Here is a 21,718-nt window from a genome sequence, read left to right as displayed (position 1 = left end):
AAAACAGAGCAGCTGGGTTACAGGCGGCCAATTACGGAGGAGGTTCAATCAATAGCTCTTCACTTTGCCTCCCTCTGTTGGCACTGCTTCTCCTTGCCCTGACTGGCTTACTGACTGGCTGGCTGGCTGGCTGGCTGGCTGGCTGGCTGGCTGACTACCTGTCTGGGGATGTGTGAGGCTATAGCAAGCAGCCTGAAAGCCTGCATAATTACGCTATGCCTGCAGCTGTACCCAGATAACTCCAGCGATGGACGCAGTGAGCAGCCCTGCATAGGTGGGTGCTATAGTCTGCCACTAACTGTACAGGCTGTGGCAATACGTGTGTCGTCAGAAGGTGCCGTGTATGTGTCTCTTTACCCAAATTCTTACTGAATTTGGTGTAATCTCACTTGTTTATCCAGGCTTTATCCTGTATACAAGCAAGCAGCAACCGTTGTATTCTGAAAACGGTTGATGTGACATGAGCATCTGGAGGTAATGGAATTTGCCTCTTTTCTGTCATGCTGTAGGACTGGGTGAGACGGAGACGAAATGGGACTTGAGAACTGTGGTTGCGCATTGAAGTGTGTGTGTGTGTGTGTGTGTGTGTGTGTTTGTGTGCATGTGTGTTTTCTCTTCTCCCCTCTCCTCTTCTCTTCCCTTCCCTTCCCTTCCCTTCCCTCCTCTCCTCTCCTCTTCTCTTTCCCATTCTCTCTCTCTCCCTCCTGCTCCAGTGCATTATAGAGTTCTGCTGACTTGAATCAATGCTGCCCCCCCTCGTTCTATCATCAAAGTGAGATGTAAATGAATTAAAGCCATCTCCTAATAAGCAACGGCTTGGAAAAAATGCTCTTTGTTTTAATATCCCATGTTAGAGCCCAAAAACAAATCAGTGCTCCTGCAGAAGGGGGTCGGGACTCCATCATCCCTTCACATTCTAGTCATTGCTTGCAGAAAAGACTGTGATTTGGGGCTCCCAGTGCTTGTTCCTTGCCTCTGATGGTGGTGTCCTTTCCGCACTGGCAAGATCAGAGTGCCTCTGTGCAATTCTAATCAGTGCAGTGGGGAGAGAGGGGGAGAGAGAGAAAGAGAGATGGGGTAAGGGTAGAGAGACAGACAGAGAAGAGTGTGTGTGTGTGTGTGTGTGTGTGTGCATTTCTGAGTGTGTATGAGAGAGAAAGGGGGGCGAGAGAGATGGGGTAAGGGTAGAGAGGCAGACAGAGAAGAGTGTGTGCGTGTGTGTGTGTGTGTGTGCATCTGCGTGTGTGTATGAGAGTGAGAGCCAGGGAGCGAGAGAGAGTGAGGGAGAGAGAGAGCAAGCCAGAGAGGGAGGGGGGAGAGAGAGAGAGGCAGAGGGAGGGGAATTGATATAGTGGGAGAGTGAGGGAGAGGGAGAGCTGGTTACGTGGAGCAGCACCCCACTCCATCAGGCAGCATACGGCAGCCCTGCAGTGCAACCGCACGGTGTGGGAATGGGGCTATGAGATCGAGAGCGCGAGAAAGAAAGCAAGAGGCAGAGAGAGAAGAGAGCGAGGGCGGGGGGGTTAAAAAGAAGCGCTTGAGGGGATTTGCTCGGATGAGAAGGGGGGGATGATCATTGAGTCTGTTGCCTGTTGTGGATGTGGGAAGGACGTGGCAGCGGTGGCTGAGGCTGAGGCAGATCTGCGGTCTCTTGTGTAGAACTAGCCGGCGTCAGGCATCAGGACGTTATGCCCTGTGCACAGTGAGGGGAAGCAGAGTGAGCCAGGAGCAGCCGCTGTGACCGTGTCTGCGCTGCCTGCATGTCTCAGACAGGCAGGGGATGCAGCAAACCTCTGCCCTGAGCACAGGGGCTTGCGGTGCTAGCTGTACCCAGCGAGGAGAAGAACCAGGTGGGCCGGGTGGGGGGGTGCGACTGCCTCGGGAGGGAGCCAGCTTAACCTGCGCTGTGGTCCCGCAGTGATCCTAGCTTCAGTGTCAAGAGGCTCACCTGCTGTCTGTTGGATCTCAGCCTGGATTTACTGCTTTGTGAAATGATAAGAACGTTCTCTGGCTGAGCCAAGCAGCCAGGCAGCAGCCTGCTGGAGAGTGTGAATGCTGGGCAGCACAGGGAGCACTGGCAACACCAAGGACACCGAGCCTCTTTCTACTGGCACACGGCTTACCTGGAGCTTTATCAAGGAATCTATAATTGGATTTCATTGTGAATTGAGGAGTTTGGAATCAGCACACTCTGGAAATCCTAAGCCAACGTTTCTTTTTTGATGTAGGATTTACAATATATCTACCTGATCGTACTCCTTGTGACTCTGGAGTAAGGACAAAAAAATGGTTTAAGCAAATGTGTATTCCATGATCAGAAATAACATGAGTACCTCAACAGTACTTTAGAATGCTGCTACCTTCATTGTATGAGCCGTGTCCTAGCTCTCAAAGAGGTTGACCAATGAAGCCATGGGACTCAGCCAGAGCTTTACAAGTATGTGGTGAAAACCCTGACAAATTTATTTTGGGGGAGCTGAATATTTCTGTGTTACACCCTGAAGGAGTAATTTCTGATTTAAAAAAAAAAATGATGGGAATGGTTTAACCAGAGTATAAAATGTGGGATTTAGGAAAATGTGGGATTTAGTGATAATTAATTTCCATTTTGCCTGATCCTGAAAATTATCTAGTCTCTTGACTTGTAGTGTTCAGTATTGTCATATTTTTGGACTAGCTAGACACTTGCTTTTGCACTCGCTCATCTGCTCACTAAAGGAATGTTTAGTGAACGCTGTTTGTTGGAAGATGCCATAGTGGCTCAGTCCAACATAACTAACGATACCAAGCTTCAGATGGGCTTCCTTCCCTGCACTACCTCCACCCTCGCCTGACATTGTCAGTCAGTCACACTAACAACAGTGGGTGTATATTAGCCTAGTCAGTCCCCTGCAGGGCCTGAGCTGAGCTGGGCCCGCAGCACTTCCTACCCTCCTCCTGTGTTTGAGTTAGCCGGGCCCCCGCCTGTGCTGTGGGAGCCCCTCACCCCCCGGCCTGGACCCTGTCTCCCCCCCACCCCGCCTGGTGCTGCTGCACTCGGCTCTGCCTCTGCTGGCCGAGGATGATGTGGCAATGCCATGTGTCGTCCTCGGAGTGCCGCTGCTACCGGCTGAACGGCTTCTCCCTGCTGAAGCGCTTCCCTCTCTCGGCAGATGGGGCCTGCGGTAAAGCCCTGGACCAGCCGGTGGGAGAGTGGCTGGAGCACGTGGGGCTGCCGCAGTACGAGAGCAAGTTCCTGCTCAACGGCTTTGACGACCTGCGATTCATGGTGAGTCACCTGCAACACATCATCTCAGGGGTCTGTTCCAGTTTACATCACTCTCTCGCTCGCTCTCTCCCTCCATCAACCCTGCTGCATTTATCTTTTTTACCTCTGCACTCTTCTCTCTCTCACCCTCTGCCCGTCTCTCTCTCTCTGTAGCTCCATTCCTCTCTCTCTCTCTCTCTCTCTCTCTCTCTCTCTCTCTCTCTCTCTCTCTCTCGCTCTCTCTCTCTCTCTCCCTCTCTCTCTCCCTCACTCACCCTTGCACTTGACTCTCATGGCTTTGCTATTTCTCTTCCTTCCACTTTTCCCCTCTCCCCCTCACGACTCCTCTTCACCTCTGTGCAACGCATGACCCTGTGAAGATTTATGGCCCCTATAGTGAATCCCTTTAAAGTATATGAGCTGTCACCAATGGTAAGACAAATGACAGCCAAAACCTATTAACTTTTTCCCAGCATTCCCAATCATGCCATCTCATTTACTGTACGATTCCACAGTCACCTCCTCCCCCTATAGCGAACCCTCTGATTTACGGCCTCTGGACTGGACCTCTGTGTGCGTACAGCCAGACAGCCTGAACATACAATCCTGAGCCTCGCTCAATCTAAACATACTGTGGTTCATTCTAAATACACTTTGCATGTTTGCTCATAAGCCCATTCTGCTTACACATTTGCTTGTCTGCCCATGAGATGATGTTGCAATAACTGCACAATGTGTGATAATACTGTAATAGCATGCAGTAACACTGAATTTATATGCTGTTAAAGCAATATTCCACTTAGTTTTAACATGGGGGTTATTCTGCATTTGACCACCATGAAAACCAGAATATAAACTAATCACCAAGATCGGATGCAGCTGGACGAGTTTGTAGCGTTCAGATTTTTACTTCCCATTCATTTGAATGAGGCCACGAAAATAGCCTGAAAACTTACATTTAACACATTTGTTAACAGAATGAACAACAGAGATTACTATATTGTCTTAAAAGCAGGATCTGTTGTTGAATCTGTTCACAAACGTGTTAAATGTAAATTTTCAGGCTATTTTCATGGCCTCATTCAAATGAATGGGAAGTAAAAATCTGAACGCTACAATCGAGCTGCATCTCAATCTTGGTGATTAGTTTATATTCTGGTTTTCATGGTGGTCAAGTGCCAAATAACCCCCATGTTAAAACTAAGTGGAATATTACTTTGATTTAGCTTGCTTTCTTGTACCTAATTAATTAATGCATTGGGCGAGTACAATATGGACTACGTTTTTTTAGATTTTGATTATACAACTTTGCATGTAGACATTTATTTTGGTTACAAAGTTATTACTCTGTAAGTAAATTATACAAAGCATCATAGTTTGTTGTCCACTCTGATGGCGATGGTTGACAAGAACATGATCAGACAGATTCATGTTTCTGGAAAGCATTGACACATTTTGTATGAATGTGTTGCATTTTTTAAAAGCCTCTGTCAGATTATGTATTGATGAATTCATTTAACTGCAGCTAGAAGGATGTCTGGAGTCCGACTAAAAGCGGTATCATGTTCCCTGTTAAGAACATTGCAAGGACACTTGATATTGCGTCTGGCAATGATTATAGAAAACACCATTACGATTTCAGTCCTCAATCGTGTTACTCTGAAAAACGTGGTTGTACACCGTGAATAACTAGACCCACAGGGTAAACATGGTCACGTCTCAGACCACGGAGCTGCATTAGTACTATGGGCTATATGTTACATCAGTTTGTCACAGCTGAGCTCAGTTAGGGGAACCTTGTAAGCTCAGAGAACTCGGAGTGCTTGTATTTACAAAGCATTCCAGTTGAAGAGTGCTGCTCTCTGATCAGTTTCCCCTTCTGGTAATGCATGACATCACATGGCCAAGGGAGGCCTGATCAAGAATATGTGATAACCTCTCCCACTCTGAAGCAAATACAAACTTCAGACCTGGATTTGTATTTGTTCATGAGGTGACATCAAGCCTACCGTCGTCTTGGTGTACAGCATCCAGACAGCAGGAAAACAAAATGTCCTTTGTATCTCAGCAATTAGGACGGAAGTTTCCATGGTGATCAAGACATTCAGGACATAATGTGATGAGGACTATGGGTCATTAGGCATTCTGATGTTCATTTTCATCCCATGACTAATGTGTCTGCTGGACTTGATGCATCAAGGAGATAAATCATTAGCTTCACAGGACAAATTACCCATGGATATTTACAAGGATGTGGAGGTTGCAAACAAGGGAAAGGTCAGAGTCGTCAGGCAGACATTGTGAATGTTTAATCTTGTGCCCTTTTAGATTCTGCCAGATTCGCCTTCCCTGTCAGTTCATCTCTGTTGAGGTCTTTGCTTGCTTGGCTAACATATGCATTGAAGGAAGTGGCATTTTCTTGTGACCAAAAATAATTTCAATCAGATGTGATAAATCTGTTTCTACTGCACTTGAACGTCTACATAAAAGAACACACCAGAAATTGTTAGTGGGATTCAGTACGAAGAAGAGTAGACTGGTCAATAGATCGCACTATTCATTATTCAGTGTTATAATTGAATAAATCTAGATATGCAGAGGGTAATAACAGCCATGTCAGAGACTCACTGCACAGGAAGCATTATTGCTGAAAATAAAACCAAAGTAAACCTGAACTTCATCCACGGAAAACAGACTCCCCATATCATTTGTGAGAACCCCGCCAAAAACTTTCTCAATCTAATTCTCCAGCAGCAATAATCTCGGCTCACCAGCCATACCTCCAAACCTCCACTGTCACAGCTGAAGATATACTGCTTGGAAAGTTTCCTTGGGTCCACCCACCAGAGCAGAGAGCAGGCACTCACATGCACTCTGCAGGGCTCTCTGCATGTGATGATTGCTCTGAGATGCAGCTTTTGAGGGATCATAAATTATGAACAGCTGTGTGCCCATTCTCATAATTTTTACAAGATGATTATCATTTTGTGCTCCTGTCATGCTACCAGAAGTGGGGCGCTCATAGCTATCATATTGTAGGCCCTTATGCCCTTGTGTGTAGAACACATTTCATTTCCAATCAAAGAATCCACATAAAAACATGTAAAATAAAAATCTGTAGCACTATGCTCTGGTGCTCTTATGTGGCAATGAGGCAAATTGTCTAGTGCAAGCCATCTTAGAAGTTCCCCCATCATACATTTACATTGCATCTACCCTGCATTAATATTGCAGGAGTAGCTGCAGCCTGTTCTTTCTCAAATGCTGTCATGTAGAACTGAACATGCATATTGTAACACAAAAACGACTTTTTAAGTCATTGCCAGATCATTGTTGCATCCACTGACTCCAAAATGTGATTTTTCCAAACAGCTCCTCTTGGGGGCAGGGCAATAGTGCAGTTATAATTCACTGTTGCATTAAGCGAACGCATGCAGTGAAATGAGGGACTTCTACTATGGCTACATCTGCAAGTCACATCCGATTAAATCAAACTACCATAGCTCATAAGCTATGTGAGAACTGAACCATACATTCCCATCACATGTTCCAAATGCAGTATGAATAATAACTTTGCTGAGTCTCCTGAGGCATCATCCAACTTCGAACCGTGTTAATAAAAGTAGTGAATCTATTTTGGGCCTCCGTTACATCAGCCCCTGCTTTATTTTGATCTTTATTCCAGTGATCAGTGAGCAATCTCCCAACTGCACCATGATATAGGCTTCTAAATACTGCTGCATTGTGCTCTGAAACCAACCCAGTGAGAGCAGATTGAGCAAAGACTACAGTACATTTTAACATTCTTGGCCAGGAAGAATCAATCTGCAGCAGTCCACAGGGAAAAAACGCTTAGCTCCACATTTTCAAGGCTCCCCTTGTATCTTTATTCCTGCCTATAAACCTGAATAAGATGACAAAGCAACCAGAGCTGTGAATATGAACAGCTACGTGAAACAGACAATAAAAATCTGACAAATGTTCGTCAGTCAAGATTTTAGGGAATGGAAAACTGTTATTGTGCATTGTTTCTGTGACCTAAATATAGGCTTTGCTATAAAGTGTATAGTGCTGAAAAAATTTCTTTTCCTCATGGACAATTTCATTTATCTCAATGGAACACAGCAGCTAAATGGTCTGGTAGATGCTGCTGCAGTTATTAATGTTTTGTTCCCTTGGAGTTGCATTAGACCAGATTGATTAGTTTTGGCATGCACAATTTATTTGACTTCAATGTCCTCCCACTGTGGTGTTACTGCTCGTGTCAGAGTCTGAAATGTGCGTGTGTGTGTGTGTGTGTGTGTGTGTGTGTGTGTGTGTGTGTGTGCGCGCAAATGTGTGTGAGTGAGCATGTGTGTGTATGTACAGCTACAATTTATTTATTGCCCTTATATTTACAGTGAATAAGTCATGATACTTCTATTGACATATGTTCTGATATATCTACCATATGTCCGTATATTGTCTCTATGTATGTATGTGTACATACTGTATGCTTGGATGTGTGTGTGTGTGTGTGTGTGTGTGTAAGAGAGAGAAAGAGAGAGAGAGAGAGAGAGAGGAGTGCAGACATTTTATTTATTGTACTGATATGTACACTGTACAACAGATTACTGATGTATCTTCTTGTATGACTATTGTATGTCTATATTGTATACTGTCTCTGTGCATATGTGTGTGTGTGTGTGTGTGCACATGCATGCATGAATGTGTCTCTTTGTTTGTATGCATGTCTGTATGAGCGTGCCCTATGTATGCTTGTGTGTGAATCTCTGTGTCTGTGTGTGTGTGTCTCTGTGTGTGTATGTGTCTGTGTGTGTCTCCGTGTGTGTATGTGTGTGTGTGTGCATATGTAGGGAAGTAACGTGATGGAGGACCAGGATCTCAGAGACATGGGGATCACTGACCCAGGACACAGAAAGAAAATCCTCCATGCAGCACGCAGCTTGCCCAAGGTACTTAACATCAGTCCAGGGTGTCGCATGCAACCGTGTTCTCCAGTCATGAAAGAACCTCGGCACCGAGGCTGGGGAGTGGCACATTATATGCCTCACTATATTAAATACAGTTACAGTGGATCAGATTACAAAGAATTAATGACCGCAATACATTACAGTCGCTCACAAAATCATCAAATTTCAAATACATTTGTAAAAATAGTCAATTACTTGTTCGATCACGCAAAAACATTTGAAGAGAGAAAAGGTATTGTGATTGTGGATAGAGACAAATGTCATATTCCATATTAACTTGAAATAATGGTTTATCACAGTTGATAATGGCAAGATAATGATACTAACAGTATTCAAATAAAAGTCTGTAAACTGGAAAACACTGTCTGACTTTATATTCTGTAGGTTTTGAGGCAAACTGATCAAAACGTAAGTGAATCAGATTATGTTATTAAAGTCACACTGAAATGAAAAATGTTTGTTTTTTTTGTGCCTTTTTTAGCTTTTACCATACACCTATTTGATAATTTATGCCAAAATAATGAACAAAAAAATATTTTCTTTGAATGATCCCTCCCTGCGTTATGTCCCGCCCCAATATCCTGTTTCAACAGGAAATACATCACATTATGGAAGCAAGATGCTCTCAAAATGTGGTTTCCTTGTGACTTTAAATTGGAGTTATCTACTGGATTATGTTGCTAATTATCATTTTAAGCAGGTAATTAGTACTCTGTAATGGATTACATGTTGAAAGGAAACTTGTGTACCTATGAATGTGCAGGCTGCAAGTGGGCTATAATTGGAAAATGCCTGACAAAGGTAAGGAAAACTTTTAGATTTTATGTAACGTTAGGATAATGATAATGATGACTGTGTTCAGGTCTGTGAATGTGGACGCTAGCAGCAGCTGCAGTGAGGTAGAATTACAGAAAGCCTTGGGAAAGCAGGGAATGTATATTATCATTTTAAGCACTTCTTTTTTAATATAATAGTTGCTCCTCCATGACTCTTTCCCTGTAGGTGAAAGCACTGGGCTGTGATGGCAGCACCTCCCTCGCCTCCTGGCTGGACGGCCTCGGCCTGCATGAATATCTGCCCAACTTTCTGTCAAGTGGATACCGAACACTGGACTGTGTCAAGAACCTGTGGGAGCTGGAGATCGTCAATGTAAGAGCCCCAGACTTACATTTTACATTTGGCCAATGCTCTTAGTCAGAGCGTCAGAGCAGGAAGGGGGTCAGTGTCTTGTATAATGACTCTTCACCAGGACACAGGGGTGTTGAATAGGCTATAAACCTGTGACTGTCTGGGCACAGAAAGTCTCTGTAACCACTAGACCACCCTGACTTCTGGATTTTCTTTGTGGGTTTCAACGCCGAAACAACTGAGAGGAACTCGTTAATGACAGCATTAGCATAAGAGCAGAACAGAAACATATTAGAAATCGCTGACTAATTAGTAGATAACTAACAGATAAAATGTAAATTAAGAAGCAATTTGATGATTGCTGACAGGTCATATGTAATTTGGGGAACACTATCAGGCATTGTGGAAATTATGTAATATTTTCTGCAAGGTAATTACAAAGTAGGCCGAATTTTCTGCTAAAATAGCCATGGATGTGAGAGAGATACAATATGTACTGGTCTGGTTGAACATGTGCGCAGGTGTGTGTGTGTGTGTGTGTGTGTAGGAACTTTACAGCGGCATTCATTTCCCATTGACTTACCCCTGTTCATGCTGGCTTCACTCACACTGTACATTTAACCCTGTATTGTTGTTCAGTGGTAATGCAGACAGACTTGGTGGAATGGTTCCACTAGATTCTGCTTGTTTAGTGTTTAGTAGTTAAAAACTACTAAATACTCCAAAGCTAACTTGCTGGCATTACCACCAGTCTCTCTTGATGCCTGATATCATTACAAAGTTACCTTTTTACAGTCTGTTGCAGTAGAGGCAACCAATTATGTAACATAATGATCCAGTTATCAAGAATAGGATGTTTGGAGGGTAGTCTATGATCAGAGGATGAGTGCGTTCATAGCTATGATGTTTTTCCTGCCTTTCCATGTGTGTCTATATGTGATAAAACAGAAGTAAAGATGGTGAAGGCTGATGTTGTAGTGGTAAAATGGCAGAAGTCAGCAGCAGCCGCAGTAGCAGCAGCAGCGGCGGCAGCAAGAAAGCAGCGACCAAACATACAAGCAGTGTGTGAGGGATGGTGTCCAATAGACTGCGATGCAGTATAGCGAGATGGGTGTAAGAGCGGGGCACATTACTTCAGTGTGCATGGTAGCAGAACTGCCTTTGAGCATCCTGGCAGAACTCGCCTTGCCCATTAGATTTCCCACATCCTCTCTCCTCTCTTTACCATCTTACAGCAAATAGTATCAAGCATCGAGATGAGATTTTCATTCTCATATATTCCCAAGGCTCTTTATTCCTATTTAAATTTTCCCTCAGTTCACACACACCTCATGCTTGGTGGTCTCTCTGGAATACATGAGAATAATGAAAACAGCACCAGGAATACTGAATACTGGCCAGTTCCCTCTCTGTCTTTTTGACTCTGGCTGAATGAATAATTGAAGCCTTCAGACAAAGAACCGTATGAGACCGCTATGGAATGTTTCGTTCCACCAACGTAATTTGCAAATTTTATGGTTAATAATTTGACATCCACCTCTGCTGGACGAATACGAGTGTACATAATATGCAAATATATAGTATTAAGCTAATGGGATTCAATTGTCTGGCCATAAATGCTGAAATGGGACCTGTAAAAGATGAAAGGAGATGCAGATATTGTGGACAGAAAGTGTGTGATTGAGTGAGTTGAGACAAAGTCTTAAAATACTGTAAATTAAAAAAAAAGATAAATGTGGCAAATTAACAGGATGTTTGACATACAGTACTCTGCGAATTACCTACAAATCACTTGCTTATTTGCATATTACCTGTAATTGTCCTATAAATCACCAAGTTCCTCTCTGTTATTTAAGCACTATATTCTAAAACGGTACCGTGAATTATAGAGTGTCCCGGGAAGGAGACAGTGCTGTACTCTAAGCTTACGGCAAAACAGATTGAGGCTGAATTATTGACGAGAGTCATTTCTGTTTGCCTGTGGATGCTTGCCAGTGAGGGGTGCGTGCCACCAACTCTGTGTCAGTGTATTTTGGATATATCTGTATTAGTTTAGTCTGGATCAATTATAGTTTGTGAGATATTGATGTGACAACGCACTGGAAAGTCTGCTTCATATTGTGCCCTCGCATTGTCCTCTAGGTAATTAAGATCGGTCCCCTGGGCCACAGGAAGAGGATCATTGCCTCCCTGGCAGAGAGACCTTATGAAGAGGCACCGACCAAGTCCCACCGTCTCTCCCAAATCATGGTAAGACTGGTGAAGTAGTAATTGATACAGTTTGAGTTTATTAGGTTCTTCATTAGCTGGCACCGAGATGACAGCTATACTCTCTGAAATCCACATAAAAGACCAAAGATATATAAAATCTAAGATATAGTGGGTGCTGCTGTGGAGAAGGTGGGCGTTCTGTAACCCCACTGTCTATTAAAGATCTATTGAAATGCCATTGGATGGATGTTTTTATCCAAAGCACCTAATAGCAGCAGGAGTGCATACGTTTTTAGCACAAGTAGCCCCAATGTGATTGAAGCCCGAAACTTAACAGCAGTGTTAGTGCTATAACTCTGAGCTGAGCAGGACCATGCTGTCAACGATAATTAGGTTAATAGATTGGCTATGCTCAATATGCCCCATTAAAAGACGTGGGTATAGTCCTATACACCCTCAAGATAATAGACGCATCTGTGACACTGCACATTTTCACTGTTACCGTCTTCTGTGATAGTGCTCCTCCCTTTTATATAAACCATTTAATTCCAAAATGCTCCACATTTGTTTAGAAAAAAATGTTACACAACGTTAAGTGCTCAATTTTTCAAAAAGATCGATGATGACACCCTCTAAAAGGTCATTTTTCTTTGTAAACGACAATTAAAATAGAGCTTAAGATGGAACTTAAACAGCATTGCACAGGGAGTTTTATTTCCATGCCAGCAATCATTTTGCAAGAAAATGAATCCTTTTGTTTTTTTCAAACAGCGGCTATCTAATTTTGGAATGAAACTCTTCAATATAATTATGTTCACAACAGTCAAATACTCAGAGCTGATTTCCCAGGAAGATTAAACCGGACTAAAAAGAATTGAGAATCTCCATTGAAGAGGCTCTTTTGTCGAGGAATAAGCTTGGATGTGGATCAGGGCAACCAGCCCATATAGACAGTGCTGTCAGACCATTAATCTATGGTGTGTGTGTGTGTGTGTGTGTGTTTGTCTGTATACTCCATTGTGTGTGTTTGTGTGCATTTGCTTATGTGACGTCTGTGTGCGTGCATTCACTACTTTGTGTGTATGCATGTATTTGTGTGCGTGTGTGTGTGTGTGTGTGTGCGTTTATACTTGGATGTGTGTATGGCAGTTCCACGACCTCCTGTCCCAGACCACATCCCCCCTCAGTCAGATGGACCCGTACACCAGTCGCTCCATGGACATGCTGCTGCCGCTGAGCGAGTCGGGCCGGAGGCGGAGAGGAGCCGACCAAGACTGCAGCGTTTCTCTGCGCTCCTACAGCGAGAGGCCGCGCTCTGTAGTGAGTTTCACCTTCTCTCACCTCTTGGCGTCAGGGAAGCCACTAATACTTTTATGTGGGAATACTTTGAAGGGGCCTAAAGCTGAAGAGAAGAAAGATGAAACTGTACTAAGTTAGATGCATCAGGGAGTAGGAGGGGGGCAGTGTCACATCTTGTTGCAGATTGCAGTTTTAGTTTATACAAACATTTGTCAGAGGCAGAGCTGCTCTGGAGGCAGAAATAATCTTATTAGTTGAGTTAAACCTCAATGGGCGGTGCCAAAGAACCACAGTTTTCTGGCTAAGTAACATTAGGCTGAAGCCAGCGGTGAAAAAGGCAAAGGGGTAAAAGAGGACAAAGCTAATATCATGAAGCCTAGCACTCTTGCTACTAAATGAAAGAATGGAATCCAGCCATACTAAAATATCTAGGTTAGCTAGTTAGCCTAGCTTACCTTTCAAGTTCAAACTTGACATACTAGCCTTACCTATCTAGGTAAGCTAGTTAGCTAGCCTGCTGACCTTCCAACATCATGAATGCCATGAATATGAATGCATGAAAAAAGAGATTGACATCTTTTAATTTATATTTTGAGTTCCTTCTTTGCCAGTTAGCTAACTTGCGCTCTGAAAAGCGGTGGTTCTTTGGCTCCACCCACTGAGGTTTAACTCAACCAATCACATTATTTCTGCCTCCAGAGCAGCTCTGCCTCAGAGAAATGTCTATATAACTAAAACTACAACATGCCATCTTGTCAGGGGCAGAATTCCCAGTAACACTCCTTGTTGTCTTCGGTGCTTCCCTGGATGTCTTGGGTGCTTTCCTGGGAGAAAGAACTAACAATAATTTCATGGTGAAATTTTACCATTTGCTAAAGGTCAAACTATGACACATACAAAAACTGTCAAGGCGGCATGACTGGCTGGCTGACTCAGCGAGACCAAGGAGAAAACAGAGAAAAGAGTCAACAGGAATTACGAGTCTTGGGAATGTTTGTGGTTCAGAAGTGCACATCTGCACCAGTCAGGGTCCATGATACGTAAAATCAATAATAATCATGATTAGCATATTTCATTCTGACATCTGATTTGGCAGAAGAACTGATCACAGCCCTCGTTAACCTAAAGGCCCAACTCCAACCATGAATATTTATGAGAATACCAGCAGATAAAAAGACTTATTATAATGTGCAGACCAAGCAGACCTCGCTCACCTCCACTCCTAGTGTATTTCAGTCAGATATCTTGTCCCTCGCCACCTTGGCTGAGATAAAAGACGTTGTGGAGCCTATATAAGGCTACAAGTTTAACCAGTGGATTCTGCACAATACACACTATACAACATCACACTGACTGAGATGTGCCTCTGTGAAGAAAGGGTTTCTGACAGAGAGAACTCAAGCAGTTTCTTCTCGTATCGTATTCCTTATACGCAGAAGCTTCCCACTGCCTTACACAAGAAATAGATTAGTTTCATGTCACTCAGCTAAGTCACATATCCTTTTTCGATGACACTCACCTGCTGTTGCTTTACGCCTCTACAGGACAGACAAAGTGATCGACACAAAGACTCTCGTTTAAACCTCCGGCCGCCGAGCCAATCTGCTACCTACGCCACGGTGTCCGCCTGGCATCACCAGCCTGAGAAACTCATCCTGGACTCCTGCGGGTACGAGGCTACTGTAAGTCACTTCCATAGTCTTCAACATTGATTGAGAATGATGTCTGTATGCTGCAATATTACAAAAAGTATAGGAACCCCCCTGCTGTTTCCATGAAATAGACTGACCTCGAATCCAGGTGCACGCTGTTATCCCTTGCTGATTTCCCCTATTTAATCTACTTCAGTCAATGAGGGTAGAATGTATATTATAGGGGAGAAGGCAGGGTTTTGAAGCCTTGATTTTTCCCTCATTAAATCCACTTTAAATTATAAAGTGGAGAAGCAGATGATGGGGAGGAGACGGGTCAAATATGGATTTTTAAGCACTGAGACAACTGAGACATGGATTGTGCAAAAGGTGGATTCAACACAATATTTCAAATGTGGCTCTTATATTTAGTGCACTGAAGGTAGAAAAATATATACTCCAATTTTCTATAGTTAAGCCTGTTCACCTCTTGTAATCTTGCTTCATGCGGAGAGGCTGATGTGTGTTGCAGGGTTGTCAGTCAATTCACTTTTCATTCATTTCAAAAGGTACATTTAAACAAAAACTCACTTAAGCTTCTCAAAATTATCTTTATATGTTGGAGATCATCTTTCTATGGCAAAAGGTTTTTGCCTTTTTGAATTCTGAGGAAATTCCACCTGCTGAAATGTTGGAATTGAAGGTGAATTATGCTGAAACACTGGGACAATTTGTAGACTTTGAATGTATCCTTGTGGTGTGTTTATGTTTAGTCCAGTGTGTCAGTCCTGTACTGTGTTGTCTTGCAATATGTCAACACCAATTAAACATATCAAAATCCCTACGCACCCGTTGTACTTGGCAAATTAAATCGATTTTTATTCTGAATTGACCCGCTCCTGGTGTGTTATGTCTCTGTCTTCCAGTACCTAGGATCAATGATAATCAGGGATCTGCGAGGGATTGAGTCCACTCAAGATGCCTGCGCTAAAATTAGGGTAAATATTCATTCTTTATTTCATTTGCACCAAGCTTTTTGAAAAACAGTTGCAAAGTGTTTTACAGACAGTAAAAATAACAAATAAAATCCAGCAAGATGAACAATGAAAATGTCATACATGAATTAAAACAGGGTTACAGGAGAATAAAACGGTCAAATGCAACACGAATCAAAAACAGGTAAAAATAAATGATCTAAGAGCCTGCCTGTAAACAACAAGAGAAGAAGAAATAAGAAGTGTTTTTAAAAGGTGTCAGTGACTTTTGCCAGCCTAAGCACATCCTGGTAGATGAATATCTCATCATCACCACATTTAAAGTGCATGAACCACATTGTGTTTTACTGTACTGCATAAACTGTCGTCTCACTCTTTCTATTCTGTTTATGCTAGAAATCAAAGGATTCCAGAAAGGGTCCTGTTGTCATACTGTCCATCACCTATAGAGGGGTCAAGTTCATTGATGCAGCCACGAAGGTAATGGGAAAATGTGTGTGTGTGTGCGTGTGTGTGTGTGTGTGTGTCTCTCTCTCTCTCTCTCTCTCTCTCTCTCTCCCTCTCTCTCTCTATTGATCCCCCCCCAAACCAAACATTCCAGTTACTGCCGTCAGCAGTTTAAAGACTTCTCCATTAGTGGCTGATTTCCAGTCATCCCTCACGTCCTTCCCGTCTTCTATCCTCCCATTAGACCATAGTTGCGGAGCACGAGATCAGGAACATCTCGTGCGCGGCCCAAGACCCAGACGACCTCTGCACCTTCGCTTACATCACCAAGGATCTGAAGAGCGGCCACCACTTCTGTCACGTCTTCAGCACCGTGGAAGTGGTAAGCACACTGCAGAAGAAACATGTCCATTTGATGAAGTCAGCTAATCTCGTGTTCAGTCGTAAAATCAGTGGCATGAGATAATTTCACTTCAATGCAACTTAATTTATCTCACAAATCTTCTTGAATCGAGTGCCATTATCTTGGAGCAAATGGAGTGCTGTGTCTTATTTTAACATTTGATCACATTTGATATTGCGTTGGGGAAAAAAACTGAAATCATAGGAACCAGTTGCCAGATTTTTATTTTTTTTTTGCTTGTGATTTTAGGTCTGAATAAAAGCATAAATAACTGTAATCGTATAAACAACCATGATCATTTCATGTAGTACTTTGAGAAAACCCTGTATATTATAGCGTGTATCTATAATATAATACCTAATTCTGTGTAATTTCAAATGCCATTCCTTGAAACTTGAGTTAAGGTAGTGAATGCATCAGCAAATAATTGTAAAAAGGTTGTGTGCTTTGTGGGATATCAGGTGTCCTGCAGACAAAACTGCATGCAGCATCCTATAGACATTAATTTCTTGATTGGCTCATTGAATCACTTGATTGAAACGTTGCTCCCGCTCTGCATGGCATTTCCATATACAGGCACACATTATGTTGTAATTTGTGTCTCAGTTGCTGTAAAGGTCGATGTCAATCTATTTCCTTTGGTAGAAGGGCCGCTGTGGATCTATTGTCAACTCCAGAGAAACACTTTGGAACTGAACGATCAAATCTTTCACCAGGGTGCTACACAATTTTAAGCTTCACTAATTTGCAGTTAACACAGCCTCTCCATGTGCAGTATGTTATGGAAAAATTGATTTTGCTTTTCTCTGAAAACGTACATGTTCAGCCAAGAGCCTGAGGATAATAACACATAATAACTATAATAATATTTGTGAAGAGCAAAGCTTTTGTTGTTGAGATGCATAACAACAACAACAAAAAGTTTGAAAACAAGCATTTACAGGGACAATAAAATCGTGGTAAGTATAAAACTATTATTGTAGCAGAGTCTAAGAATTAATTTAAAAGTAAACATTGATTTTGATAGCCTAAGCTCAAATCATTCCAAAGTCTACACTGCTGATATCAAATGTTTTATCACCTTTAGCCCAGACTTGTGGACACAAAGGCTTTATCTGAGGAGCTCAGACTGTGCTTCAGCTCATAGTCTGTCAATTTTAAATCAGTTTTAACTCAATTAAAATCAATTCTAAAACCAATAGACAACCACTGTAAGGATGTTCAACATCTACTAACTTGAACACACTTTTAACTCCAATTTTTCCATTCACACAGACACAGACCTATGAGATCATCCTGACACTGGGACAGGCGTTTGAGGTGGCCTATCAGCTGGCGATCCAGTCCAGGGCAAGACAATATGTCCCGCCTTCATCTCTGGGCTCAGAGGTCATAGAGACCAAAACCAGCCGACCTGTCTCTCAGTCGTGGAGCAGCATGCGGAGATCAACAGTGAGTACCACCATGAGAAGTCCAAAAACGTATTGTTGGATGCTGTATGCACACGTGATGTGTGTGTCTGTGTGTACATACAGTGTTCTGAACTTGCTCTACTGGGTTAGAAGGACAGAAGAAGAACAGACGCAGGCCTTTGTGCATCATCCATAATCAGAAAAGGTACACAGACCTTGTGACCGACTTTCTCCCCGTCACTGAATCTCCCCGCGGGCCACCTACAAAGGAAGATTTGCTGTGTGTGGTGAAAGTGATGAGTCATTACTTTGCTACCAATCTCATCTCGTCTAGCCCCCCCCCCAACTCTTTGAATCACTCAGATCGGGCTAGATTTTCCTGCGGGGCATATGCAAAACATGATGAATGAATAGTCTTATTTCTTGCTTGCAGGCAGGATATGATTTCCTCTGGGATTTATCCGAGGGCTCGGTCCCCACGGGTTGAGCCGTCCGCTGTTTCCTCACTAATGATTGAGCGGGGAAACAGTTACGTAAATGTTTACGTATACCCCGGGCTACGCATTGATGTATTGACCTCTCAGGCTGCGTATAATGAGCACTCAGCGATCACTGTCACCTGAGAGAGCCGCACGGTCGGGAACACGCACGCTGCTGGACCACATGCTTATGCAGGCCCACAAATCACTTTGCTTTACTATCTGCCTATAAAGATAATATATGGAGTAATCACAGAGCTGCATAATGAGCCTGGCAGGTTGTAGCTGCGATGAGGCTTTGGAAGAGACACAGGGAAATTCTTTCCTGCTGCGCTTTGATTCTCTCTTGTAATATTGCTGTATGACTTGATAGGAAAAAATGCCACAAAATCTTATTGGCTGAAACTGGAACTGTTACAGCCACTGGCCATATCATAGATTTCTTCAAGGAGTAATTATAGCAACACAAGGGGTAGAAGAATTTACGCTCAATAATATGCCTGCTTTAACTTTTAGCAGGTGGTTAGAACACTCCTAGCTCTACTGGATTTCTTCATTGTGCAGTTGGTGCATTTAACTGCTCTGTCCCTCTTCTCTCTCCCCTTTTTTAACATGTCTTTGTTCTTGTCTTCTTGGTCCTCCTGCTTCCCAGGGTGCCCCTCTGCTAGAATGCCGCTGCTGTTACTGTCACACGTGTACTACCCACCGTCCTTCCTTCCTCCCGTTGCACTCTGTTAGCCCTGGAGTCCAGGTCCTTCTCTTTCCTTTCCTCTATTCAACCCTTCATCATAGCCCATCTGCTTACACACCACTCTCCACCCCCACCACACCCCACCCACCCTCCCTCTTTCTCTCCTTTCATTTCTGGTTCTGGTTGTGCCGCAGTGCACTTTATCTCCTTGGTTTGTGGCCCTAATATTTCAAACATAAACGTTCTCCTCATCCTGTTCCTTTCTCATCTCTCATCTCTCATCTTGCATTTTAGAGCTTTAGATATGCCATTAGTTCAAGTTCTGCTGTATGTGGTTATACACTATTTTCAGGGAAGAGAGAGTCTCTTGATGTGACTCATGTACTGTATAAGCTTCTGACAGTTGTTGGCTTAATTGTGCTAGTGAGTGTTTATTGCGTAGCGGTCATTAACAAGATGGTTGAAGTGGTCTCTATTGGATGGTTTTAAGCTTCCTTTCTCATAAACATTTATCCAATGTCTATCTTTTTTAAGACATCTTGAAGTGAAAGTCTTTTCCATAATGCCAGTGCAGATAAAATGTTCATTGTCAGTGAGGTCTACCTTGAGATTGCATCAGTGTTGTTTCATGCAGCTCATTCAAATTCACATGTAGCTATAAGTAAATCTGTGTTAATCATTATATGTAGAAGTGTGGTTGACTGCTAACTGCTCATGTTATGTACTCATGTTTGTGTATGGGCCATTGGTGCAGAGCACATGTTGCCTTCACTATATTTGAACCATTAATCTGCTTATTTTAACTCCCAGAGGGTCACTGCTTTGGTTTGTTGCGGCGGGTTGCAGTGCGGCAGGCTTCTCTCTAGCAGGCTCAGAGTATTTTCTGTCAGACATCATCCATGTTGTGGATTTGAGCCCTGAGTGTCTGTGATTCTAACATGATCACCGGACTGTACCTCTAATCCACATGCACGTGTGTGAGCTGAGGGACTTGTGGCGTAATGGCCTCCACTGCCGCCAGTCTCACGCCCTCCTCTCGTCCCCCCTCCCTCCCCCCTCCTGGCAGATTGACCCCCTGGAGATGGACGCAGACATGCAGTCCCTGGGCAGCACCACCTGGCTCTTGGACCAGCGGGACTCCAACAGGCGCCCCGTCAGCACCAAGTACGAGACCACCATATTCTGAGGCCGGATCCCCACTCGGCCCCCTCTCTGCCTCCCCCCCCCCTCCTCGTAGCCTCCTCCCCTCTGCATCCGGTTCTCGGTCTCCTACTCCCCCCTCATTCTCTCTCTCTCTCACACACACACACACACACACATGAGCCCCGTGCCTTCTCACTGTGATGGTATAGCATCCCTCAGGGCTGCCTACTCCTGCACCCTCCTTTGCCCTGCCCAGTGACCTACACCAACTTCTTACCCACCATGAAAACACTCCTGCGGCTCTCCTGTGCCTCCCCGACACCCTTGGCAGCCTCCCTCCCCTGTTGCTGCTGCAGCCAATGGCGGAGCCCCGGAATGGACGATCCCGGACCGAACTCACTTTACAGTGGCTCTGCTCTCTCAACCAAACTGCCTCCTCCTCCTCATCCTCCTCCTACTGACAGCTTGCATCTGCCTCCAACCCCCTGATAGGTCCCAGAGGTTGCATCTTTATTATTCTACTTCTTTCAGGCCATTTTTTTAATTGATTCCCCACTGGCAAAACAAGCATGTTTATTTTTATTTTGTCTGTAGACATCCACGTTGGCTTGACCTAACATCAACTTAACAATGTTTGAGCAACGGTTAGGTTGACAGTAAACTACAAAGTTTGTTACAAGCCTTCATGTAATACCAAAGGGGCCATTTTGTTCAGATTCTGTCAACAGGCCCCTTTGATATCACACAGATTGATGCAACGAGTTTTGCCAAGATTTAAATCCCAAATCTGTCCACTCAACAAAAGCATAGTTAGTTTGTAGTTCCTTTCCAAAGACTTGAACAATTTTTTCCCCATCTTTTTTTAAATATCCTGAGTCATTTGATATTTTGGTAGTTTTGCCCTCAAGACAGTTAATTTTTTTTCTTTCTCCATCTGTAGCTTGTCCTGTCTTACCAGGCATCTACCACTGTGAGGCACTATGAGGAGGCTGCTTTGCTAGCATGGGATGCAAGACGGACAATTAATCAATGAAAGACAAAACAGCAACATGCAGCAAACAAACTTTTTTTTTCTACGCATTTGTACAATAACCATAACACGATGGATCGCTCATGAATCTATCACTGATGTCTGAATTCAAACGGACCAAGAACTGAACCCGTGTAGCCCTGTACGCACGCGGGAGGACAACTTTCCTACACTTTACCAAGGACAGCAGCCTTACTTGTCCGGCAATCGTTTCGGTTATCTATAATCAACTGAGCTCCCCACCTCCCCCTCCACCACAGTTACCACCCACCGACTGCACGCCTCCCTCCTGCTTTTAAAAGACTGACACTTCTGAATTCCTGGTGTATTAAATTGACTGTGTTAATAGAGAAACGTAGGCTGGGATGAAGTAGAGGTGTTCTTATGATGGTACAGTTTAGTCCAGATGAGGATGATAGTCTCTGCTCTGGCCTTGTACTGCCCCTGTGCCTCTCAGCAGACACGGTAGCACTGAGAGACTGCAAACCACAGCATCGTCTGTCAATTGCAAAACACTGTGTTAAATCGTGGCACTATCCCTTTTAATAACTTTTTTTTCCTTATGGTGCAAATAGGACATGGTAACTTAATTCAATTTGTGATGCTTTTTGATAGACAGGGGCTTACTG

General features: G+C 43.6%; 1 protein-coding gene across 2 annotated transcripts in view; it reads left to right on the top strand.

The window, feature by feature from the left end:
- anks1ab (ankyrin repeat and sterile alpha motif domain containing 1Ab) overlaps positions 1–21,718 on the top strand; it is a 38,192-nt gene that overhangs the window by 14,731 nt on the left and 1,743 nt on the right. Inside the window, exons 3-14 of one of the 2 annotated variants that reach the window (XM_071903897.2) lie at positions 3,153–3,268; positions 8,104–8,202; positions 9,223–9,369; positions 11,491–11,598; positions 12,709–12,879; positions 14,403–14,540; positions 15,416–15,487; positions 15,881–15,964; positions 16,176–16,313; positions 17,610–17,786; positions 18,878–18,976; positions 19,983–20,102. In XM_071903897.2, coding sequence (XP_071759998.1) covers positions 3,153–3,268; positions 8,104–8,202; positions 9,223–9,369; positions 11,491–11,598; positions 12,709–12,879; positions 14,403–14,540; positions 15,416–15,487; positions 15,881–15,964; positions 16,176–16,313; positions 17,610–17,786; positions 18,878–18,976; positions 19,983–20,102 — 1,469 coding nt within the window. Of the gene's footprint in view, positions 1–3,061; positions 3,269–8,103; positions 8,203–9,222; positions 9,370–11,490; positions 11,599–12,708; positions 12,880–14,402; positions 14,541–15,415; positions 15,488–15,880; positions 15,965–16,175; positions 16,314–17,609; positions 17,787–18,877; positions 18,977–19,982; positions 20,103–21,718 lie in introns of those variants that run through there. The other variant, XM_078283671.1, reaches the window with a different exon arrangement.

Source organism: Centroberyx gerrardi, chromosome 5, assembly GCF_048128805.1.
Source record: "Centroberyx gerrardi isolate f3 chromosome 5, fCenGer3.hap1.cur.20231027, whole genome shotgun sequence".
Lineage (NCBI taxonomy): Eukaryota > Metazoa > Chordata > Actinopteri > Beryciformes > Berycidae > Centroberyx > Centroberyx gerrardi.
The sequence above is the reverse complement of the archived record's forward strand: the minus strand, read 5'-3'. Positions and strand labels throughout refer to the sequence as shown.